Source organism: Prionailurus viverrinus, chromosome C1 (assembly GCF_022837055.1).
Source record: "Prionailurus viverrinus isolate Anna chromosome C1, UM_Priviv_1.0, whole genome shotgun sequence".
NCBI classification, from domain to species: domain Eukaryota; kingdom Metazoa; phylum Chordata; class Mammalia; order Carnivora; family Felidae; genus Prionailurus; species Prionailurus viverrinus.
Genome location: NC_062568.1, coordinates 1,548,719 through 1,568,508, shown reverse-complemented (window position 1 = coordinate 1,568,508; position 19,790 = coordinate 1,548,719). Strand labels below are relative to the sequence as shown.

Sequence of the window (19,790 nt, the reverse complement as noted above, 5' to 3'; positions counted from 1 at the left end):
CTTTATATATTCTAAATATTGGACCCTTATCAAATCAGTGATTTGCAAATATTTTCTCCCCTTCTGTGGGTTCTCTTTTCACTGTCTTGATAGTGTCCTTTGAAGCACAAAAGGATTACAAATTTTGATGAAGTCCGCCTTATGCTTTCCGTCTCTTGTTTGTGCTTTTGGTGTCATATTTGAGAAATCCAGGGTCACGAAGATGTACTTTAGTGTTTTCTTCTAAGAGTGTTTTATCTTTTTATTTAGTCTTTGATCCATTTTGAGTTAATTTTTGTATGTGGTGGAAGGAAAAGGTCCAGTTTCACCCTTTCCCATGCAGATATTCCAGCACTGTTTGTTGGAGAGGACCACTTTTTTCCATCTGGATTTGGCCTCTCAAGCTACGTACGCTGTAATACTTAAAATCGGCTATGAACTTCTCAGAATTGGTTGGTATTCTTGGACATTTTGGGTTGGTCTCAGTGGAGTTCATAGAGGGATGCGTGATAGAATCAGTCTTATGGATGGTTATGAGACATTTACGTATTTGAAGGGTTTGAAAGGAAATATCTGTATTTCTGACTTTTTATTATCCTAGAACTCTTCTATATTTCAAGTTTGGGAGTGCAGACTCATTCTTTATATGGTTTGGGAAAATTTGAAATACTCATCTCGTTAAGTCTAATTCCACTTGGTAGCCTTTGTATTTAAACTCTTTGATAAAGAGGGACTAGTACTCAGAAGCTGAGTGAAAAGGAAGTCAGAAATTGTTATCTCTTTTCTCTGTGTTTTCATTTAGTTTAAGAGGGCAAGTAAAAAACCCAGGTTTGTCAATACTGAGTTATGAGTCTAATTATCTAAGTGTATTTTTTTACTGTCGACTAGTCATAATTGTCTAAGTGTATTTTTATATCCAGCCAGTGTTGTGTATGAGCTGGAATTTTGCTGTTTATAGAAACCTGGTAGCTTCTTCACCCTCCAGCAGCACATGTGGTACAACCATTTGGGGAAGCAATTGGTGACATGTTTGAAAAACTCCAAGAAAGTCCCTACTCTTGACTCAGTAATTTCCATGGTAGGATCCTGTCCCAAGGAGATAATCTTAAATATGAAAAAGCACAGAGGATGTTGTGTTTATTGCAGCATTAAACATAAAAATTGTAAGCCCAGAAGACACTCCAGTTTAACAACTCACTGAGTTAATGACCACGGCTGACAACTGTTGTGTGCTGGCACCCCGCACCATGCATAGGTGGTCTTACTTATCTTTGGGAGTGTGAGAAGGTTGCCATGAGGTGGCCAAGTACCCAGGCCACAGAACTGGGAAGTGGCAGAGCGAGTTGCTGCTCTTGTGCGTACAGCAGCCATTCAGGTGATTGAGGAAGGCAGTAATATGGACAGTACTTTGTGATGCTGGGGAAACAGAGAGGCATTGTGTACAGAAGGCCATTCAGCTTTGTGCAAAACACCGTGCATGGGAAGTAAGATGAAGAAAGTTTCCAAACTAATGCCATGGATTGTGCCCTGATACCAGGGGTGGTGCAATTTGGATTATTTCTATTTCTACTTTTCTGAATTTCCTAAAATGAGCATTATTTTATACTAAAGGAAACAGAAACAGGGCTGTCCTTCAATTGAGAATTCCTGACACGGATGGTGTAGGATGCTGTGTGCTGGTAGCAGAAGATGGAGAAGAGTCTGTCCTTAGTCTCTTCTCTGGAATGTCCTGAAACACAGCTGAAACAGTTCCAACTCTCAGGATCAAAACAGATGAAGTTTAAGGAGCCAGATAATACAGAAGGGCATGACTTGCAAAAACATAGGATTTAAACTCCAGAGTATCCTAATAAATGTGTACATTATATGCAGTATCTTAGTGATGTCCCCCTTTGTTTAAACTTACATTTTTTTTTATTTTAGAGAGAGCACATGAGTGGGGGAGAGGTAGAGAGAGAGAGAGAGAGAGAGAGAGAGAGACAGAGAGAGAGAGAGAGAGAGAGAGAGAGAGAATGAGAGAGAATTTTAAGCAGGCTCCATGCTCAGTGTAGAACTTGATGGGGATCAATCCCACAACTCAGGGATCATGACCTGAGCCAAAATCAGGAGTCAGATGCTTAACCGACTGAGCCACCCAGGCACCTCCCCTTTGTTTAAACTTTTAACTCCTGTGTTGAAAATAATGCTAAACTTACCTAAACAGAGAACTAAAGGTCTTGATATAAATAAGATTAAAAAAATTTAATTTTTAATTTTTTAATTTTTGTAAAGTTTACTTATTTATTTTGAGAGAGAAAGAAAGAGTGAGTCAGAGAGGAGCAGGGAAAGAGAATCCCAAGCAGGCTCTGCACTGTCAGCGCAGAGCCCGATGTGGGGTTTGGACTCATGAAGTGTGAGATCCGAGCCGAAGTTGGATGCTTAAGACTGAACCACCCAAGCTTTTCTAAAAATTTTTTGTTTTAGAGAGAGTGAGAGTAAGGTAGAAGGGCAGGGGGAGAGAAAGAGAGGGTCCCAAGCAGTCTCCATGCTCAATGCAGAGCCTGACATGGGGCTCGATCCCACGACCCTGGGATCACTACCCAAGCCAAAATCAAGAGTCAGATGTTCAACTGACTAAGCCACGCAGATGCCCCTAAATAAGATATCTTTTATTTATTTGTTTATTATATTTTTAAGAATATTTGAGAGAGCACGAGTGAGTGCACGTGTGCGTGCACATGTGTGTGCAGGGGAGGGGCAGGGAGAGAGGGAGACAGAGGATCCAAAGCGGGCTCTGTGCTGTCAGCACAGAGCCCAATGTAGGGTTCACACTCACAAACTGTGAGATTATGACCTGAGCCGAAGTCGGATGCACAACCGACTGAGCCACCCAGGCACCCCAAGATATGTTTTTAAAGAAGATATATTTTAGCCTGACATTGAAATTATTTCATGTATGAAATGCTGTCAGTTTCTTAGATTTGTTCCTAGTTATTTCAGTATCCTTAAACATTTGAAAAGATGAACCAGAAATAGGATACAGAGCAACAAACACAAAAACAGATCTGGTCACAATATATTTGGAAAAGCAGGTCATTAAATAATTTGTGTATTACATAACCCCACTTTTCTGTTTTATTCGTGCACTGAAAACACGAAGGATGTTATCGCGGGATGTCAGTGGCAGGTGTTAGCATGGCTGGGCTGAATGTTCTCAAGTGAAGAAAAAGCACTTCCCGTAAGCACGTCGACCGGGTTGGCTGCTTAACACGAGACTTTACTTCTACCTTATGTCTGAAAATGAGACAGAGGGGCTGTGGAACCCAGGGAAGGGGCATTTGAGTAGTGATGGTTATGACACTGCTTTATGTTTGTGTGGCGCTTTGCAGCGTGTGTGAGCCTTTCTCTCAGGGATTTCCTGCTCTGTGCAGCACCCCTGAGGTGGGATCGGCAGGTCAGGAACTGGGGTGTGGGGGGTGGCTGCCTTTAGCCCCGGTGGTAGCGGCTCCGGGCCTTGCATTCAAGCCTCTGGTGTGTTTCATTCACGTCTGAGTTTCCAAAGCACCCTGTCTGTACCTCTAATGGAAATTTCCAAACATACACAAAAGTAAGGAGAGGGGTTTTAATCAGTCACTGGGTGTAAACAGTCGTCAGTGTTGTGTCTTTCATATTTTGTCTGTCCCCACCCCCGAGCCCCACTTTCTTCTGAGTATTTAAAGCAAATTTCTCTCGTACTTTTTACTTTGTAAAAGTATCCCTCTCTCACTGCACAGTTTCCTTAAAGGTCAAGGGTCTTGTCTCTTTCATCATCATATTCCCAGCCGTACTCGCACTTAAGTGTTCAATAAATATTTGTTGAAACACAGAGTGCGTTCATTCCACAGGTCCGTGGGGAGACGGGTTTTCCTCTGGAGGCTCACAGAAGCCGGGCGAGCCTTTGGTGCCTCGACTGAACCACAGCGTGTGTGTATTTGGAAGTCGCTCCTGCTGTTGGTGGTTGGGGTTGCCCACGTGGTGTGCAGGGGGGTGGTTGTGCCTCGACATGCACGTTTGTCCACGCGCTCACCCCAAGAAGTGGGAGGAGCAGTTTATGGCTGTAGTTTTAGTCTTACTTGTAAAGGCAAACGAACAAAAGAAAACCTTACCTCAGGCATGCTTTTTAATCTTTTCGCTTGATATTGAAATGTGGAGAGCTGAAATCAGACAGACATGGGTTTGAACCCCATGTCTGTCCCTTCTCTGTGGACATAGGTCCTCTCTGGATGGACCTCAGTGTCTTCATAAGTGAGATGGGGTAGTAAGTGTTCAGTGCGGTGAGGATTGAATGAGGTTCTGATAATTAAGTTCCTGTCCTGGTATGGAGTAGGCCCTGCACAGATACCGACCCTGTCTTTCTCTTCTTGCCTGGTTTGTGGCAAATGGGAGTGGGTGCAGTGTCTCTCTTGGGCGGGTTGTGTAGACAAAGTGGGGTCATCTGTGGAAGCTCTTAGACGGGGGCCATGAGAGCTGTCCGGGGTGCTGCGTCCGGCGGCGGCTGCCCCTTCTGTGTCCTTATACAATCGTACCTTCCAGACGGCTGGCTCACTTCCTTCCCCGTCTTGTCTGCCCTGTCCCTCCCCCGCCCAGAGGTAACCACCTAACCATTTTTATTGTTTTATTATTTTGGTTAATTCTTCCACTGTTGTTTGAAAATTTAAAGATACTGTATGCACATACTTGCCTTTAAGTTTTATCTCTGCACACACACACACACACACACACACACACACACACACACATACACACACACACACAGATATCCTTTTTACACAAAGGTAGCATGCCCCCTATATGTTCTACACCTTTCTTTTTTTTTACTTCATAGAATCCATAGCTGTATACAACTCTCCCTCATTCCTTCTACAATTGTATAGTATTTTTTTTTTTAGTGTACCATAGCTTATTCAAGGACTTGCGTTATTTTCAGTCTTTTGCCATGATATTTTGCAGCAAATAGCCCTGTACGAACTTCATTTTATGCTCTTTGCCATAGTATCTGTGGGCTAGGTTTCCTGGAGTGGGCGTGCAGGGTAAAAGGGTGGTGGTGTGGGTTTGCTAGGTTTTGGCAGGTCTCTGTGCTCAGGGCTCACCTCATGCCCAGTTGGATCAGCGGTGCTGAGAGTACTGGTTTCCCCATAGCCTCGCCCACAGTGCCTGTTTGTTTTTTCTGTCATTCTGACGGTGAGAATGTATTTTAGTTTAGTTTTCTTTTTTTTTTAATTTTATTTTAGAGAGAGAGAGTGAGGGGGGACAGGGGCAGAGAGAGAGAGAGAGAGAGAGAGAGAGAGAGAGAGAGAGAGAAACTCAGCACAGAGCCGGACTTGGGGCTTAATCCCATGACCCTGGGATCACGACCAGAGCCAAAATCAAGAGCCAGATGCTCAATTGACTGAGCCACCCAGGTGCCCCTAGTTTTCTTTCTTTCTTTTTTTTTTTAAAGGTAGATTGAGCAAATTTTAATGTGTTTTAAGGGCCATTTTTACTTATTTTATTAAAAAATTTTTTTAATGTTTATTTTTGAGAGAGAGAGAGTGTGAACGGGGGAGGGGCAGAGAGAGAGGGAGACACAGAATCCGAAGCAGGCTCCGGGCTCTGAGCTGTCAGCACAGAGACCTACATGGGGCTCGAACTCACAGACCGCGAGATCATGACCTGAGCCAAAGTCGACTGAGGCACCCGGGCACCCCTCTTTATTTATTTATTTATCTATCTATCTATCTATCTATTTATTTATGAATGAATGAAACGGCTGTTCATGTTTTTTTGCCCATTTTTCTATCAGATTGTTAGTTTATTCACAAATTTTAGAAGCTGTTGTAGATTGGGGATTTAGCCCTTTATGATATTTTACAGAAAGTTTCCTCAGAATGTGCTGTGCTTGGGCACGGGGATGATGCAGCTCGCTAATACAGCCTCAGCGCTTGGGACGCCCTTGGGACTTGGGACGGTCAGGGAGTCAGCCACATGATGGAGGGTCATAGACTCGCAAGACACACGACAGCCGGCTCTGCCTGGGGGTTGGAAAGGCTCCTGGGGTGGTGGCATTTGACCTGGGTCTCAGGCGCAGGAGTTTTCTATCCGCAGGAAGATTCCAAGCAGAGGAAGGATCTATCCAAAAGTAGGCGGCTACAAAGGAGCCGGTGTGTTTGGGTCGGATGGTTCTGGGGCTGAGGCAGTAGGCTCTGGGGTGGGTGGGAGGGATTGAAAAGAGCCTTGAAGGGCCACAGTTGGCTTCCCTCAAGACGCAGGAAAACAAGGGGATGTTTGCGAGTGGGCCAGGGACGCTTTGGTTAGGGCAGGGTGCTTATCCGAATCCTCAGGGGAGCTTTTGCACTCTGTGGCTACCTGGTCCCCTGCTGGGGAGCGGCCGGCAGCGTCTCAGAACTTGCTAGGTGATGCTGCTGGTGGTGGACCTGAGAGGCAGCAGAGGGCTGGCAGCAGGCCGGAGGGTGCACGGTGGTAGAGAGCGGAAGGCAGGGACTCCCCCCGCTGCGGTGTGCTCAGGCACCGCCGGGGCTCTCGTCTTCACATTCCGGGGGTTTAGGAACAGTGGGTTTCGTGAGTGTTCCGGGGGTTCTGACCCTGGTGGCCTGGGTCATCCCTGAGAGACACAGAGACGGACAGTAATTGAAGCCCGAGGTGGGGGTCCAAACTAAGCTATGGCAGAGGGCCTGAAGATAGAGCGGAGTCCCGAGTGACTTAACACGTGGAGTCGGTACGGGGTGACCAGTGAGGGGCGGGGAGTGGAGGCGGAACGAACGGCATATGCCTCGTGCTTCCGTCAGCGTTGATGGTGCTGTTAAGAGGAAGTAGCGAGGGGGGGGAGCAAGTTAGAAAGTGGGGGGCCGATGAAGAGGCTGGTTGGACGTGAACCACATTTAGGGTGCGGGGCCTCGGAAACCTAGGGACACCAGTGTTTGGTAGTAGAACAGCCACTGATGGTGACGGAGCAGGAGCTGACTCAGCCAGCCCACCTTGACTAGACGGGAGTGCATCTGGCAGATCGATGATGCCTTACGACCTACATCGTTTGTGCTTTTCTGCCTCACCAGCTGGCTCCCACCTCGGGGTCTCAGCATCGCTGCCACAGGTCTACACGCGGTGTCCGCATTCAAGACAAGAGGGAGGGGGAAGCGGGGAGCTGAAGCCACACGAGTTCTCACACATCAGTGAAGCAATTCGCAGCCCCCGCAGGATGTTCAAGTAGGTCTGTCTGACCAAGACTGAATCCTGTGGCTGGGGCTGGGGAAGCGTGCTCAGCGTTGTGATGCTGGTCACACTCGGTACAACTAGCCCGCTCAGAACTGAGACTGCATTAGCTGAGAGGGCAGGGAGTTGGGGGGGGCCATCCCGCAGTGATAGAAGAGCCCTCAGATTTAGGGGGTGTGGGTGTGGACACCAAGGGAAGGGCAGATTGAGGAGCGGCTCTTTGGGGGGATTTGGGCATTATGCTTTGGGGCCGGCCACTTTTTGGCTTTTCTGCTTTGGCCCTTCCTCATATTAGTGGGACAGGAATGGGACATCTCCCTAACTCTCAAGTGACGGGGGCGTGAGGACATGGTTGCTTTTCATCTTGCAGGCAGTGCATCGAAGGAGGAAAACCAGGGTAGTTAGTGGCAAAGAGGAAGTTGGGTTCTCTTGATTGGTAGAAAACAAGGCTGTCCTTTTTTCACGAGTTAGCGGTTTTGGGGTCTTTAGAAAACTCATGTGGGGCACCTTTGTGTCAGATTGTTGGCTTCAGATATGGGTTCTGGCTGTGCAGAGTTGGGAGGAATTCTCCAGCACAGCAGGTACCCATGTGTACCCAGCAGGTACCCTCTCTCTCCTGGGGGTTGCTGGTGCCGTGGAGACACTTAATGTGTATAATCAGTTGTGGCCTGAGGTGTGCACACTTCCTCAGTTTCTGATAGGATGTGATAAGACCGGGTGGTAGTGAGTAGGGAGGGGAGTTGCAGGTAAGTTGCAGGTAGTTCTAAATCCGGATGAACTGGGATGGATTTGTGGGTGGTGTCTTGAATTGATGAAGGAATTTACCTTTGCTTACTTTGTTTTAAATCAGAGCTATCAGTAGACTTTTATGTTTCATTCTGCCAACAAATATTTTTTGCCTACTATCTAGGCCCTAGATTTGAATTACAGGTCTTCTGTCTATAGTTACGTGGCCTTGAATGACCTACTTAATTCTTCAGACCCTCAGTCCCCTAATCTGTAAAATGGGAGTATTATTACATACCTCTGAAGTTGATGTGAAGGTTAAAAGGTAAAAATGTCTTGCATGAACGTAGTAGGTATGGTGGGTACTCACTCAGTAAGCATTTAAAATAACCTCTAGGTCTTTAGGTTTGTGAACAAACCATACTGTTTATGGTATTCAGATACTATAAACCATAGAAGGTTCAATGTAAGAGTAAGGAGGCCTGATTGTTTCTTTGTGGTCTGTTATTAGCTATTTAATTGTGGAGAAGTTCCTCAGTCTGTCAGTGGCCAGTGGTCTTGTCAGTTGGGATATTAGCATGTATTTGTTCTGTTAAGAAAGCTAATAGATACAAATGCTCCAGAGAATTTCAAGCGATATGCAAATTTACGGTAATAACTTTTACTAACCTTTCTTTTTCACAAACATTTTATTTATTTAAAAAAATTTAAGTTTATTTATTTATTTAGAGAGAGGCAGAGAGAGGAGAGTGAGAATCCCAAGTAGGCTCCTTACTGTTAGCACAAAGCCTGACACAGGGCTCAAACACACGAACCTTGAGATCGTGACCTGAGCCGAAGTCAAGTCAGACGCTTAACCGGCTAAGCCACCCAGGCGCCCCTCACAGAAACATTTTAATAGTTCTTTTGTTTATTAACTTTATATGGTAATAGCTCCACTTTTTTTTTTTTTAACTTTGTGAATTTGGATGGCGTGGACTTAGTGTAATCAGGTTTATGTAGGTTTTTGCTGAAGGACCCAAAAGGCTTAAGGACAAATCGATGGCTGATGTGAAACATTTGGCTAGATTTTTCACTCTTCTTTTCTTTTTTTAAATTTTTTTAAATGTTTATTTATTTTTGAGACAGAGAGAGACAGAGCATGAACGGGGGAGGGTCAGAGAGAGGGAGACACAGAATCTGAAACAGGCTCTGAGCTGTCAGCACAGAGCCCGACGCGGGGCTCGAACTCACGGACCGCGAGATCATGACCTGAGCCGAAGTCGGCCACTTAACCGACTGAGCCACCCAGGCGCCCCAGTCACTCTTCTTTTCTTTATCCTCCCCCGCCTCGTTCCCCACCCTCCTTATTTCCTGGCCTGCCTGCAGCCCCTAGCCCTGTCCTCTCAGGCAGGCTGGCCAGCAAGGAACGTGTGGAAGTTCTTACGCTTACAGTGCGCGAGACGCTGATGGCACCAGCAGAGCTCTGCCTGAGGTTTTACCTCTGTCCTTTTATTGACTTTGTTTTCCCCTTTCTTTCTACATACTAAAGAACATGTGTGTAAATGTCAGTGCAGCATAAACGCACGTGGCAAAACTGCACGTGTGAACCCAGGCTTTCAGCAGGGTATTGGGATGTCACCCTCAGGGCTCCTTTCTGTCCAGCCCGCTGCCCTTCAGCATCTCTCAGTCGCCATTGAACTTAACCCTGGTTCATGCCTTCTGTCAGGTTACCGTTTGGCAGCTTCTTTTTCTTCGTTACCATTTTGCAGGGGTTCTTATAGAATATTCTGGCTGTTGGCAGTGTCGCGCGTATCTTCTCCCAGCGTGTGACTTCACCCTTCCCTTTCTTTGTAAGGTGTCTTTGATGAACAGAAGTTCTCAGTTGGAATGTAGTTGGCTTTAGCAGTCTTACAGTTTGTGTTTAGTGTTTTTTCAATCCTATTTAAGAAATCCATCCCCTCTTCCACTGCCACTCAGTCCCAAGGTCATAAGGCAGTTCTCCTGTATTGTCTGCTGAAACTTCAAGTTCTGCCTTTTGCGTCGCATCTGTAGCACCCTAACCCTAACCCCCCCCCCCCCCCCCCCCGGGGCTGACTTGTGTCTGTGGCGTGTGCGGTAGAGGACTGCGAGCGTCCTTCCCTTTGGGTGACCTGCTGTCTTAGGCCGGCCACTGACTGGTCCCTCCTCGCCCCCCAGCTGGAGAAGCTGCTGTTGTCACATGTCACACTTTCCAATCTGTGAGCATCTATTTCTGGGCTGTCCTGAGCCCCAAATGCTGCTGCTTCTCATTTGCTTTAAGGAATAGCCCAGGACACGTGCAGGTGTTTTGTTGTAGCAATAGCCTTGTTGGTAGTATTGAGAGGGGGGAAGGAAGCATTCCACCTGTTCTAGCAGCAGGGCGTGAGCTGAGTGATAAAGCACATCAGTACAGGGAGATACTCTGCAGCCGACAGAGATAGATTCACTAATATGGACGGGTGTTGACAATATATCTCGACAGAAAAAATAGTAAGTTAAAGTACGGTATGTGCACTATGATTTCACGTTTATAAAAAGTTAAGAAACGTGCAGGTTAAAAAAAAAACCCACCTCCCATTTTTGCTTCCTCCCATCCTGGTCACATTTGGGGTGCCGTACTCTGGCTTCGCCCTGGCAGGTCCTCCTCCGGCTCCTCCCAGTTGGCATCATCAGTGTGTCCTCTTGGGTTTTTTCTCCTCGCCCCTGGCCGTGTGCCCACTTTCTTCTATCCTCCGTTTGGGTTCCCGCCTCCTTTCTGCACCCGAGCCGGTGTCCTGGGATTCCCTGTTCCCCGCGCCTGCTCTCCTTCTGCTCCTCCATACGGGCCTCATTGAAGCACCTCCCTGTTAAACCTTCTCTCACGCCCTGACCTCTTAGCCGCAGCCATCTCTCCGCTCAGCTGGCCCTGGCAGCATCGAGGCCCTTGTGGCATGCCCCAGACGAGGCCCCCATCCCCCCCCCCCATGAGACCTGAGTCCTCCTTGCCCCTGTCTGTGGCCGTCTTCTTCCTGTCTCCCTCCCAGATGCTCAGTGTTGCCGGTTGCCCTCTTGTGAGAGTTTCTGGAGTGTTCTGCATGCCTCCAGATTTCCCTCCCCCTTTCCTCCACACTGCGGCCAGAACCATCTTTCCAAAGTGTACATGAGGGCCGGAGACCGACAGGCCTGACAATCAGTGATCTGAGAGCAGGTTTGAGTAGGGCTTGTGGGGCCTGCTCTCGCCTTTCCCTGCCCACCGGTTTGAAGCCTCTTTAAGGGCATTTCCAGAGCTGCGTTCCTCAGCCCTTTGTTCCCGGGCAGGATGACTGGAGACTTGAACTTCCCCAACAGCAGGTGCCCGAGTAGTCTCGCCCATGGGCCAGGAGCGGTCTGTCTGCTCACTGCGGGTGGCCGTGGCGCCCAGGCCGAAGACTGCTGGTTTCATCCCTGGAGTCCAGCCTGGGGATTTCCTTGCTCCCTGTTTGGAGGTGGGCATGGGGCTCGCTTTCGCACTCTACCTGATTCTCAGTGCCTGAGTGTGTTTCAAATCTGTCCCTTCTTGTTCATGATGGTAATGAAGGTGCCCTGGATGGCTGGAAGGACAGAGTGGGCCCTTTTGTTTGTGCACGGAACTTGACCAAACGGTTCTGGGAGCCTGGCCGCCCAGCACGCCCTGAGCGAGCTGTGCTGGAGTCTGGGGTTTTGACTGCTGGTTCTCCGCTCTGTTGGGCATGAGGAGGAGCCCTGCCAGCTGAGCAGTGTTTCCTGTGGGTGCCAGTTACAAGCTGCCAAATGCAAAACATAGCAGATTATTCAGGGGTGTTATTTTCTTGACCACTTTTAGTTCATTGCTTTTGACTGAGTGTTTAAAAATATTCTGCAGCATATCTGTAGTATTCTCGAGCAGCGAATCAGGAGAAGAGACGCAGTTTCTGAGAAAGCTTCAAAGAAATACTGGTCTTTATCTTTTCCCCAGCCTTTTCCGCTGAAACCCACCAGAGTCTTTTTCTGAGTGCTCTTGTTCTATAAATAGAACAGCGGCCCTCCTCGGGTAGCCCAAGAGCGCAGCTCTCATCCGCTTTCTGAAAGATGTGTGTGTGTGTGGTGGACTGGATTGTGTTTTAATTTTTCTTTTCTTTTATGTGTGAGATGTGTGGCGGGAGATGCAAGAAAAAATACTGCAGCGTTTATCTTTTAAAGATAACTTATTATAACTTTTCTGGGTCGGAGCTTGTTGGTTTTGTTGTCGTCGTTGTCTTTTTTTTTTTTTTTTTTTTAACTTTGCATTTAGGGAAGAGATGGAAGTGGTGACCCCCCCTGCAGAGGTAAGCAAGAGGCGTGGGGGCGAGGAGAGGTGCTTCGTCTGTGAGCGAGGCCTCTGAGGCCAAGGAGGAGAGGCTGGCCCGGAGCGCAGTGCTGGCGCCCGTGGGTCTGCATCAGGTGTCTGAAGAGCACGTTGACATGAGTGTCGCATGTGTACTTGGGTCTGAAAACAATGTGAGGAGACAACCTGGTAGTCCTTCCGTACCGAGGACTGGTTTCTACCTGCAGCTCCTGGGTTCAGAGGTGGGGCTTTCTCTCCGCCTGGGATCAGCCTCTGGTTCAGCACATGCTCCCGCACTTCAGAAAAGCCAGCGCTGTCCTGTAGCTAAGGATGGCAGTTTGCATTCTGTGACTGTCGTCAGTAGTCTGTTCTTTGATCACTGGGTGATGCTGTGTTCCTCTCTCTCCTGCCGGCACTCTTTAATTACCTGAGGAAGGAGGTTCCTCAGTGATTTTTCTCCTGGGAGTCGGAGAAGGTTGCTGTTCGTCCTGCTAGGCCAGCCCTGCCCGCACAGACCCCACGGTACCTGGCACGTGGTCGGGAGCCGGCACGTGCGGCTCCCCTGCCCGGGAGGCCCATGGAGAGGATGCCCTGTGGCAGGGTAAGGAGAGAGCAACGGCCCGCAATCCCAGGCCCCCCCTGGGCTGCTCAGGTTGGGGTTCTGGTGCCTGACCCGGTGTTAGTGTTGTGTGTGGGACGGGAGGCTTTCTTTGTCATGCTTCTTGGGGTGGGGGGTGACTGCGTCCCAAGCTCCCCACTTCTCTGTCTGGAGTTGGCTGATGTTGGGACTGGGCAGCGCCGGTGTTCCACTCTCGCCTTGTGATGTGTTTGGGTTACGTGAAGTTTCTGTGTCTGGTTTTGTCTTACATCGTCTTCAGTGGCCACAGGCACCCAAGTGCTTCCGACAGATACTCTCTTAAAGAAGTTACTTAGAGTGCAAAGCAATGTGGGATTGGGTAATTCAACCCAAACTCCTCTGAACCATATTTGTGTACTTGAGCCGAGTTTTGTGCATTCTGCCTGACTCCATGGTGGGACTCTGTGGAGAATGGCCGTTTCTGTCAGCTGGGGAAAACGGGGTGCACATGCCGAGAGCGAGTCTCTTGTTTCATGCACGTTGTTTATTCGTTTTGACTCTTAGTGGCTCCCAGCGGTTCAGATGTGTAATGATCAAGTGGTTCCTTGAGCATTTTAACTTCTGAGTGCTCTGCAGGGCTCCTTTTGTCCTGTCAGATCAGCACAGGGGACAGCACAAGAGGGAAGCAGGTCCAGGAGAAGGCATGTCCCATTCTTGGCTTTAATTGAGCCAAGGTGAGTGGAGTGCTGTCCACCTAGATTGTTAAGGGAACTCCAGTTTGTTGCGGATGCATCAGATTTATGGGATGAGAGGAGTTTTCGTGACTTTGGTCATGGAACTTCTCTCTGCAGCGTGGGCGGAGGCACATGCCTAGCTTGTGAATGGGGTGACGGTTGAGTGGGGTGCAGGCCTGGAGCTACGCTGAACCCCACAGCAACCTACGTCGACAGTTTTGGCAACAGGATCCTGAGAAATGGCAGGAAGCCAGAGAACACGGAGATGGGGCCAAGAATAGCTGAAAAATACCAAACGCTGAAGTTGGAAAATGCTCTGGCCCCTTGCTGCCTACTGCTGGCCTGCAAGCCTTCATGTCCCCTGCTGCTGATCCCCAGGGCATAGCCAGGCACACCTTGGGCCCCAGACAACCTCACCACTCAGGCACGCTGGTGTCCCTCAGAGAATCGTGTAGCCCGCCCCCCCCCCGCCCCAAGCAGCGTGCTCGGCCGGTCCATAAGTAGTCAGGGTCTGGGGAGAGTGGGGGAAATCCCTCCTTCAGTTAGGCCACTGGCCCGTTAGGGACATGAGGGACATGCACGCACTGGCCCGTCTGTGTGCAGTTCTGCCGTACGGGCCCGAGGGCACCATGCAAACGCTTGCTCATGAATCATTTCTGTGTTTTCAGACTGTCATCAAAGAGGGGATGCTGACCAAACAGAACAATTCATTCCAGCGATCAAAAAGGAGATACTTCAAGCTGCGGGGGCGGACGCTGTACTATGCAAAAACGGCCAAGGTGAGATGCGGTGGAGGGGCCGCCGGGGAGAGGGTTCCTACGGGGTCCGTGTCTTGGGAGAAACCTTCGCTTCCTGGATCTGTTACTTCCAGTGAGTTTGGCAATACTCTAGGGTGCTGGCTTTAATTCGTCTCAAGCCATGTTCTGTTTCTTACAGACACTGACTTTTACTCATTTTTCTCTTTCCTTAATGTCATATGTCACCAATGAAGAAAAGGGGAAATGTCACAGAAATAATCAAATTACAGTTAGAGATCCTTCTTTCGGAAGGATCGGGGGGTCACAGCCTTAGAACTCTTTTATTACGGACTAAAATTAAAACGTCTTTTTAAAAAAAGTGCTTTATTGAGGTATAATTGGCAAGCAAAATCTGTACAACTTTAACGTGTACAGCTTAGTTTGGAGACAGGTAGTAAATATCTGTGAAACTGATTGAAAGTGTTTCTGAAGTATGTTGGGCTTCTTGGTGTGTGAGCAGAACTGAGATTCTGTCTCTAGGCTTCTAGCCGTGGTCCTTCTTTCCATGTGCAATCTTGTATGTGAGCTTAACCGTGAGAGCCGCCAGGCAGCTTAGTGGAAGACAAGGAGCCAGTCAAACCTACTAAATTACAGCTGTGTTTACATAAATGCAGTAAATGCAAAGCTAGTTTTTGGTATTCTGAATACCAGTATTAGTATTGTTGTCAATACTTATATTTTGGTATTAAAATGTAAATGATTCAGCTTCCAGATTTGTGTTGGAGATGTATCCCTAGGGAGTGCATTCAAATGTGAAGTTGAACAGAACAACTTGTTTAGATAGGGTTCTGACCACATCCCTCATTTAAAAAAACAAAACAAAACACTCATAGTTATTTTAGTTCTTTGTGTGTATGGAGTGGGGGGAGGAGGTTACTTAAAAGGCTGAGTCTTTCTAAGTCATTAGCATTTCCTCCAGGGTTCCCAGTGGACTCCTCTTAGAGGGGACGGTAAGGTAAGTGGGAGGTGTGGACTGATGAGGGGATTTGGAGTGGGAGAGTGAGGGTGGAAATGGGCTGGGGAGAAGGTCCCAGGACTCATTCTCCCATCCTCCTCCTGGAGTCTGGTGGTCTCTCTCTTCAGGACTGAATTCCTTCTGCTCTGCTCCCTTGTTTTTTTTTTTTGTTGTTGTTCATGGCCACATCCCTTCTATTTGGGTTGGTCTCTCTTCCTAGAATCACTTATTTCAGCCAGGACCTTTCCCGCTAAGTGCATTGGCTGGACAAACCAAAACCGGAAGGAAAGGAGATCCTCAGTCTGGACCCCTGTTCCCTCAGGTGGACTCTGTGGGAAGGCATATTTCACATCTAAAAAAATGCTGAGGAGTACAAAAGTTAAATACAGAAATCACAGTGTTTTGTTTTGTTTCCACGAATGCAATCACTAATGAACTCCTGGATTAACACCCGGAGCTCTACCTGTGGGCTCCGTGTATAGTCACTGCACCTTTAGTCCTCAAGTGTCAAGTGCTCAAGGTTCCAAGGTTCCAGGGTTCCAGGCACGTGGGCATCTGTGGATGTTTGACTAGGGTTGAGGAGAGGGGGGGGGGGCAATGCTGGGCTGGGTGCCTTGGCCGCGCACTGACCGTGGTGCCTGTGCCTCTCTGCAGTCCATCATATTTGACGAGGTGGACCTGACAGATGCCAGCGTGGCTGAATCCAGCACCAAGAACGTCAACAACAGTTTCACGGTAAGACTCCAGACCACACCTTTCTCGATTCTTCACCATGTGTAGCTTTCCTTTTTAATTTGAACACGTGCGTGTGAGCAGTTCTTTTCTCTGATTGGAATGCTTCCTGGTAAATTTTGAATTTAATGTTGAAAATCATACTGTGGTTGGAGAAAAACTGGGAATTTGGCACATGTAAGCTCGAAAGAACAAGAGGGTCCAAGTGAACTGTTTTTAACGTGTTGTTACATTTCTCTAGGTTTTGCACAGAGCTTTGTTTCTTATGATTATTGTAGAAAATTTGGAAAACACGGGAAAATATGTTGAAGCACGTAACCATAATTCAGCTACCTCAAGACATATACTGTTGATATTTTGGTGTATTTCTTCTTTACTTTTAGACTGTCCTCGCACCCCCTGCCGCCTGCCCAATTTCTAGCAGTTATGTTGTACTTTTTGCAAAAGTTCTAAGGGCATAAATTCATGTGACCTCACTGCCCAGAGGTAGCCAGATGCTCACTCTAGAGTGTTTGTCTTTATTTCTTTAAAAAAAAAAAATTTTTTTTTTTAATGTTTATTTATTTTTGAGACAGAGAAAGAGTGTGAACGGGGGAGGGTCAGAGAGAGGGAGACACAGAATCCAAAGCAGGCTCCAGGCTCTGAGCTGTCAGCACAGAGCCCGACGCGGGGCTCGAACCTGCGGAGTGTGAGATCATGACCTGAGCCGAAGTCGGATGCTTAACCAACTTGAGCCACCCAGGCGCCCCTATCTTTATTTCTAAATATGTGTGCCTTCACCCACATACACCATGAGATTTTTATGATCCTTTTGTTTTACACTTGCTTTTTTTTTTTTCCCTCCCCCCCTCTCGAGAATTTATGGTGGACATTTTTCCATGTCAGTTGATCTAAATGTTCCTCATATTTTTTAATCACTATATAGATAGCATTTCTGGTGTGACTGTAATTTTGGTTTCAGGGGCTGACTTTAAAATCGTTCTGTAGGGGCGCCTGGGTGGCGCAGTCGGTTAAGCCTCCGACTTCAGCCAGGTCACGATCTCGCGGTCCGGGAGTTCGAGCCCCGCGTCAGGCTCTGGGTTGATGGCTCAGAGCCTGGAGCCTGTTTCCGATTCTGTGTCTCCCTCTCTCTCTGCCCCTCCCCCGTTAATGCTCTGTCTCTCTCTGTCCCAAAAATAAATAAACGTTGAAAAAAAAATTTAAAAAAAAAAAAAAATAAATAAAATCGTTCTGTATAAAGTGTGATTCTAAGGGCAGGAGTGGAGTATTTAAAAGTATGTTTCTATGATTAAGCTAGTCCATCTGGAAGTAAAGTATGCTATCTGATATTTTTTTTTTTTCCATTCTTCTGTAACTCCGTCAAAGTGCGTAACTTTCTTTACATTTAGGATCTGACATTTTGCATGTTAGTTTCGGATAGTTTCAGGTTTTGTTTTATTTATTTATGGGCTGATTATTGATGTTGCTGTTGCAAATGGGATTTTTCTTCCTCCATTTAAACTTCTATTTATTTTGTTTTGATATATCTAACTGCTCTTGGTTCTGGTTCATGGCTTATCGAATTAGTCAGACTTCCCTGGTGGTCTCTCTTACTTGATTCTTCGTTTTACTTGGAACGTTTTTACTTTTTCACCATCAATTTTATTGTCTACTTACTAGCTGGGGAGATACTTTGAAAACTATGTAAGTGGATTATTCTGTGATATGTGGCTTTTAGAGTGTTAATAGGAAGAGGTGTTGACTTTTATTGGGGTGTTTTGAGCATTAATTTAGTTGATCATGTTGGTTTTAGGTATTTACACACTTCCTAATAATAAGTTGGTCTTGGTCACGTTAGATTTTACAACCTCGTTTTGTTTAGGCTTTTCCTATCTAATGTGTATGGATGGACATTTCCTCTGGAGTAGGAGGTAGGTAGCCTTTGCTGTTTTGATCTCAGAGTTGGACTAGCCCCATAAAATTCATTTAGTAACTTTCCATAACTTTGTGTGTTCTGGAACACTTTATATGGCTTTAGAATTGATGGTTTCTTGAAAAGCTGAGAGAAATCACTTTAAATTCTCGGTCATAAGGACTCTTCAGGGAGGTAAGGCTATGAAAAGGTTTGTTTTTGCTTTCTGATGATTGGAGCTTTTTTACTGCTTGACTCCATTTTTGTATTTTACTTTCCCCCTTATCCTGCACCTTCAAATTCAGTGGCGTATATTATTTGCACTTGAAACATCAGTGTGTCTGGTTTTATCCCTTTTGTATTTCTAATTTCCTTTGTTTAGCTTTTGTTTTTCTTGTCAGATTTCTTTTTTTTTTTTTTTTAAATTTTTTTTTTCAACGTTTATTTATTTTTGGGACAGACAGAGACAGAGCATGAACAGGGGAGGGGCAGAGAGAGGGAGACACAGAATCGGAAACAGGCTCCAGGCTCCGAGCCATCAGCCCAGAGCCTGACGCGGGGCTCGAACTCACGGACCGCGAGATCGTGACCTGGCTGAAGTCGGACGCTTAACCGACTGCGCCACCCAGGCGCCCCTCTTGTCAGATTTCTTAAACTCCATCACTTTTGTTGTTTTATATGAGAACCAGTTCTTGGATTATTGATCAGTTCCATTTTTTCTGGCACCTAATTGAGTTTCTGCATTTATATTCATTGTCTCTTTTCTGCTTTTCACAACTTTTAAAAACAACCTACTGATTAGCTTATTCTCGTTTTCGTTATGTGTGTGTGTATGTATATAATTATATACACAATGAAATTGTCTATGTGATGAAAACATGAGGGACTCTTAATTGAACTCTGAGTGTCTTTCTGTTCACATTCTGAAAGTTGTTTTTTCTCCCAGTAGAAGAGTGTGATTAAAGACAAAATACTTTTCAGGGGTGCCTGGGTGGCTCAGTCGGTTAAGCATCCAGCTTCGACTCAGATCATGATCTCCTGGTTCGTGGGTTTGAGCCCTGTGTCAGGCTCCGTGCTGATAGTTCAGAGCCTGGAGCCTGCTTTGGATTCTGTGTCTCCCTCCTTCTCTGCCCCTCCCCTGCTCATGCTCTGTCTCTCTCTCTCTCTCAAAAATAAACATTAAAAAAAATTTAAAATAAAAAGACAAAACACTTTTCTGATCCAGTTATCGAAGAAAATTTTCAAGTATGTAAATGTAAATAGGAAATTTAAAACAATCCATATTCCTATTACCCAAAGATAACTGGTAATAATTTCGGCTGATGTCATTCCCACCAAATACATTTTATAAAATATGGTTTTTTAACCTTCTTTCTTTTTTTTTTTTTTTTTTTAATTTTTTTTTTCAACGTTTATTCATTTCTGCGACAGAGAGAGACAGAGCATGAACGGGGGAGGGGCAGAGAGAGAGGGAGACACAGAATCGGAAACAGGCTCCAGGCTCTGAGCCATCAGCCCAGAGCCTGACGCGGGGCTCGAACTCCCGGACCGCGAGATCGTGACCTGGCTGAAGTCGGATGCCCAACCGACTGCGCCACCCAGGCGCCCCATTAACCTTCTTTCTTTAGTTAACAGTGAGCCTTTTCATTTGTAATATCCTCTAAAATCTTGTGTATTAATGTTGCATAGTATTTCAGCGTATATGTCTGTTAAATTTAACCAGTCCCTATATTGAACGTATTTTCCTATCGTAAGTAATATTGTGATATGCACTTGTACACAGATCCTTTGGTGCATTTCTGATTATTTCTTTAAATTCTTGGACATGGAATTCCATTTGAGGTACAAATTAGGAGCTGTTAAAAGGCCTCT

At 46.5% G+C, this 19,790-nt stretch overlaps 1 protein-coding gene across 7 annotated transcripts in view; it reads left to right on the top strand.

Annotated features, from left to right (window-relative positions):
- The window catches only part of DGKD (diacylglycerol kinase delta), a 111,624-nt gene that overhangs the window by 11,157 nt on the left and 80,677 nt on the right, over nt 1–19,790 (top strand). For 3 of the 7 annotated variants that reach the window (XM_047871420.1, XM_047871425.1, XM_047871419.1), the window contains exons 2-3: nt 14,212–14,322; nt 15,950–16,030. In XM_047871420.1, the coding sequence (XP_047727376.1) occupies nt 14,212–14,322; nt 15,950–16,030 (192 nt within the window). Of the gene's footprint in view, nt 1–6,862; nt 7,205–11,807; nt 12,234–12,260; nt 12,834–14,211; nt 14,323–15,949; nt 16,031–19,790 lie in introns of those variants that run through there. The other 4 variants (XM_047871424.1, XM_047871426.1, XM_047871421.1 and 1 more) reach the window with 4 other exon arrangements.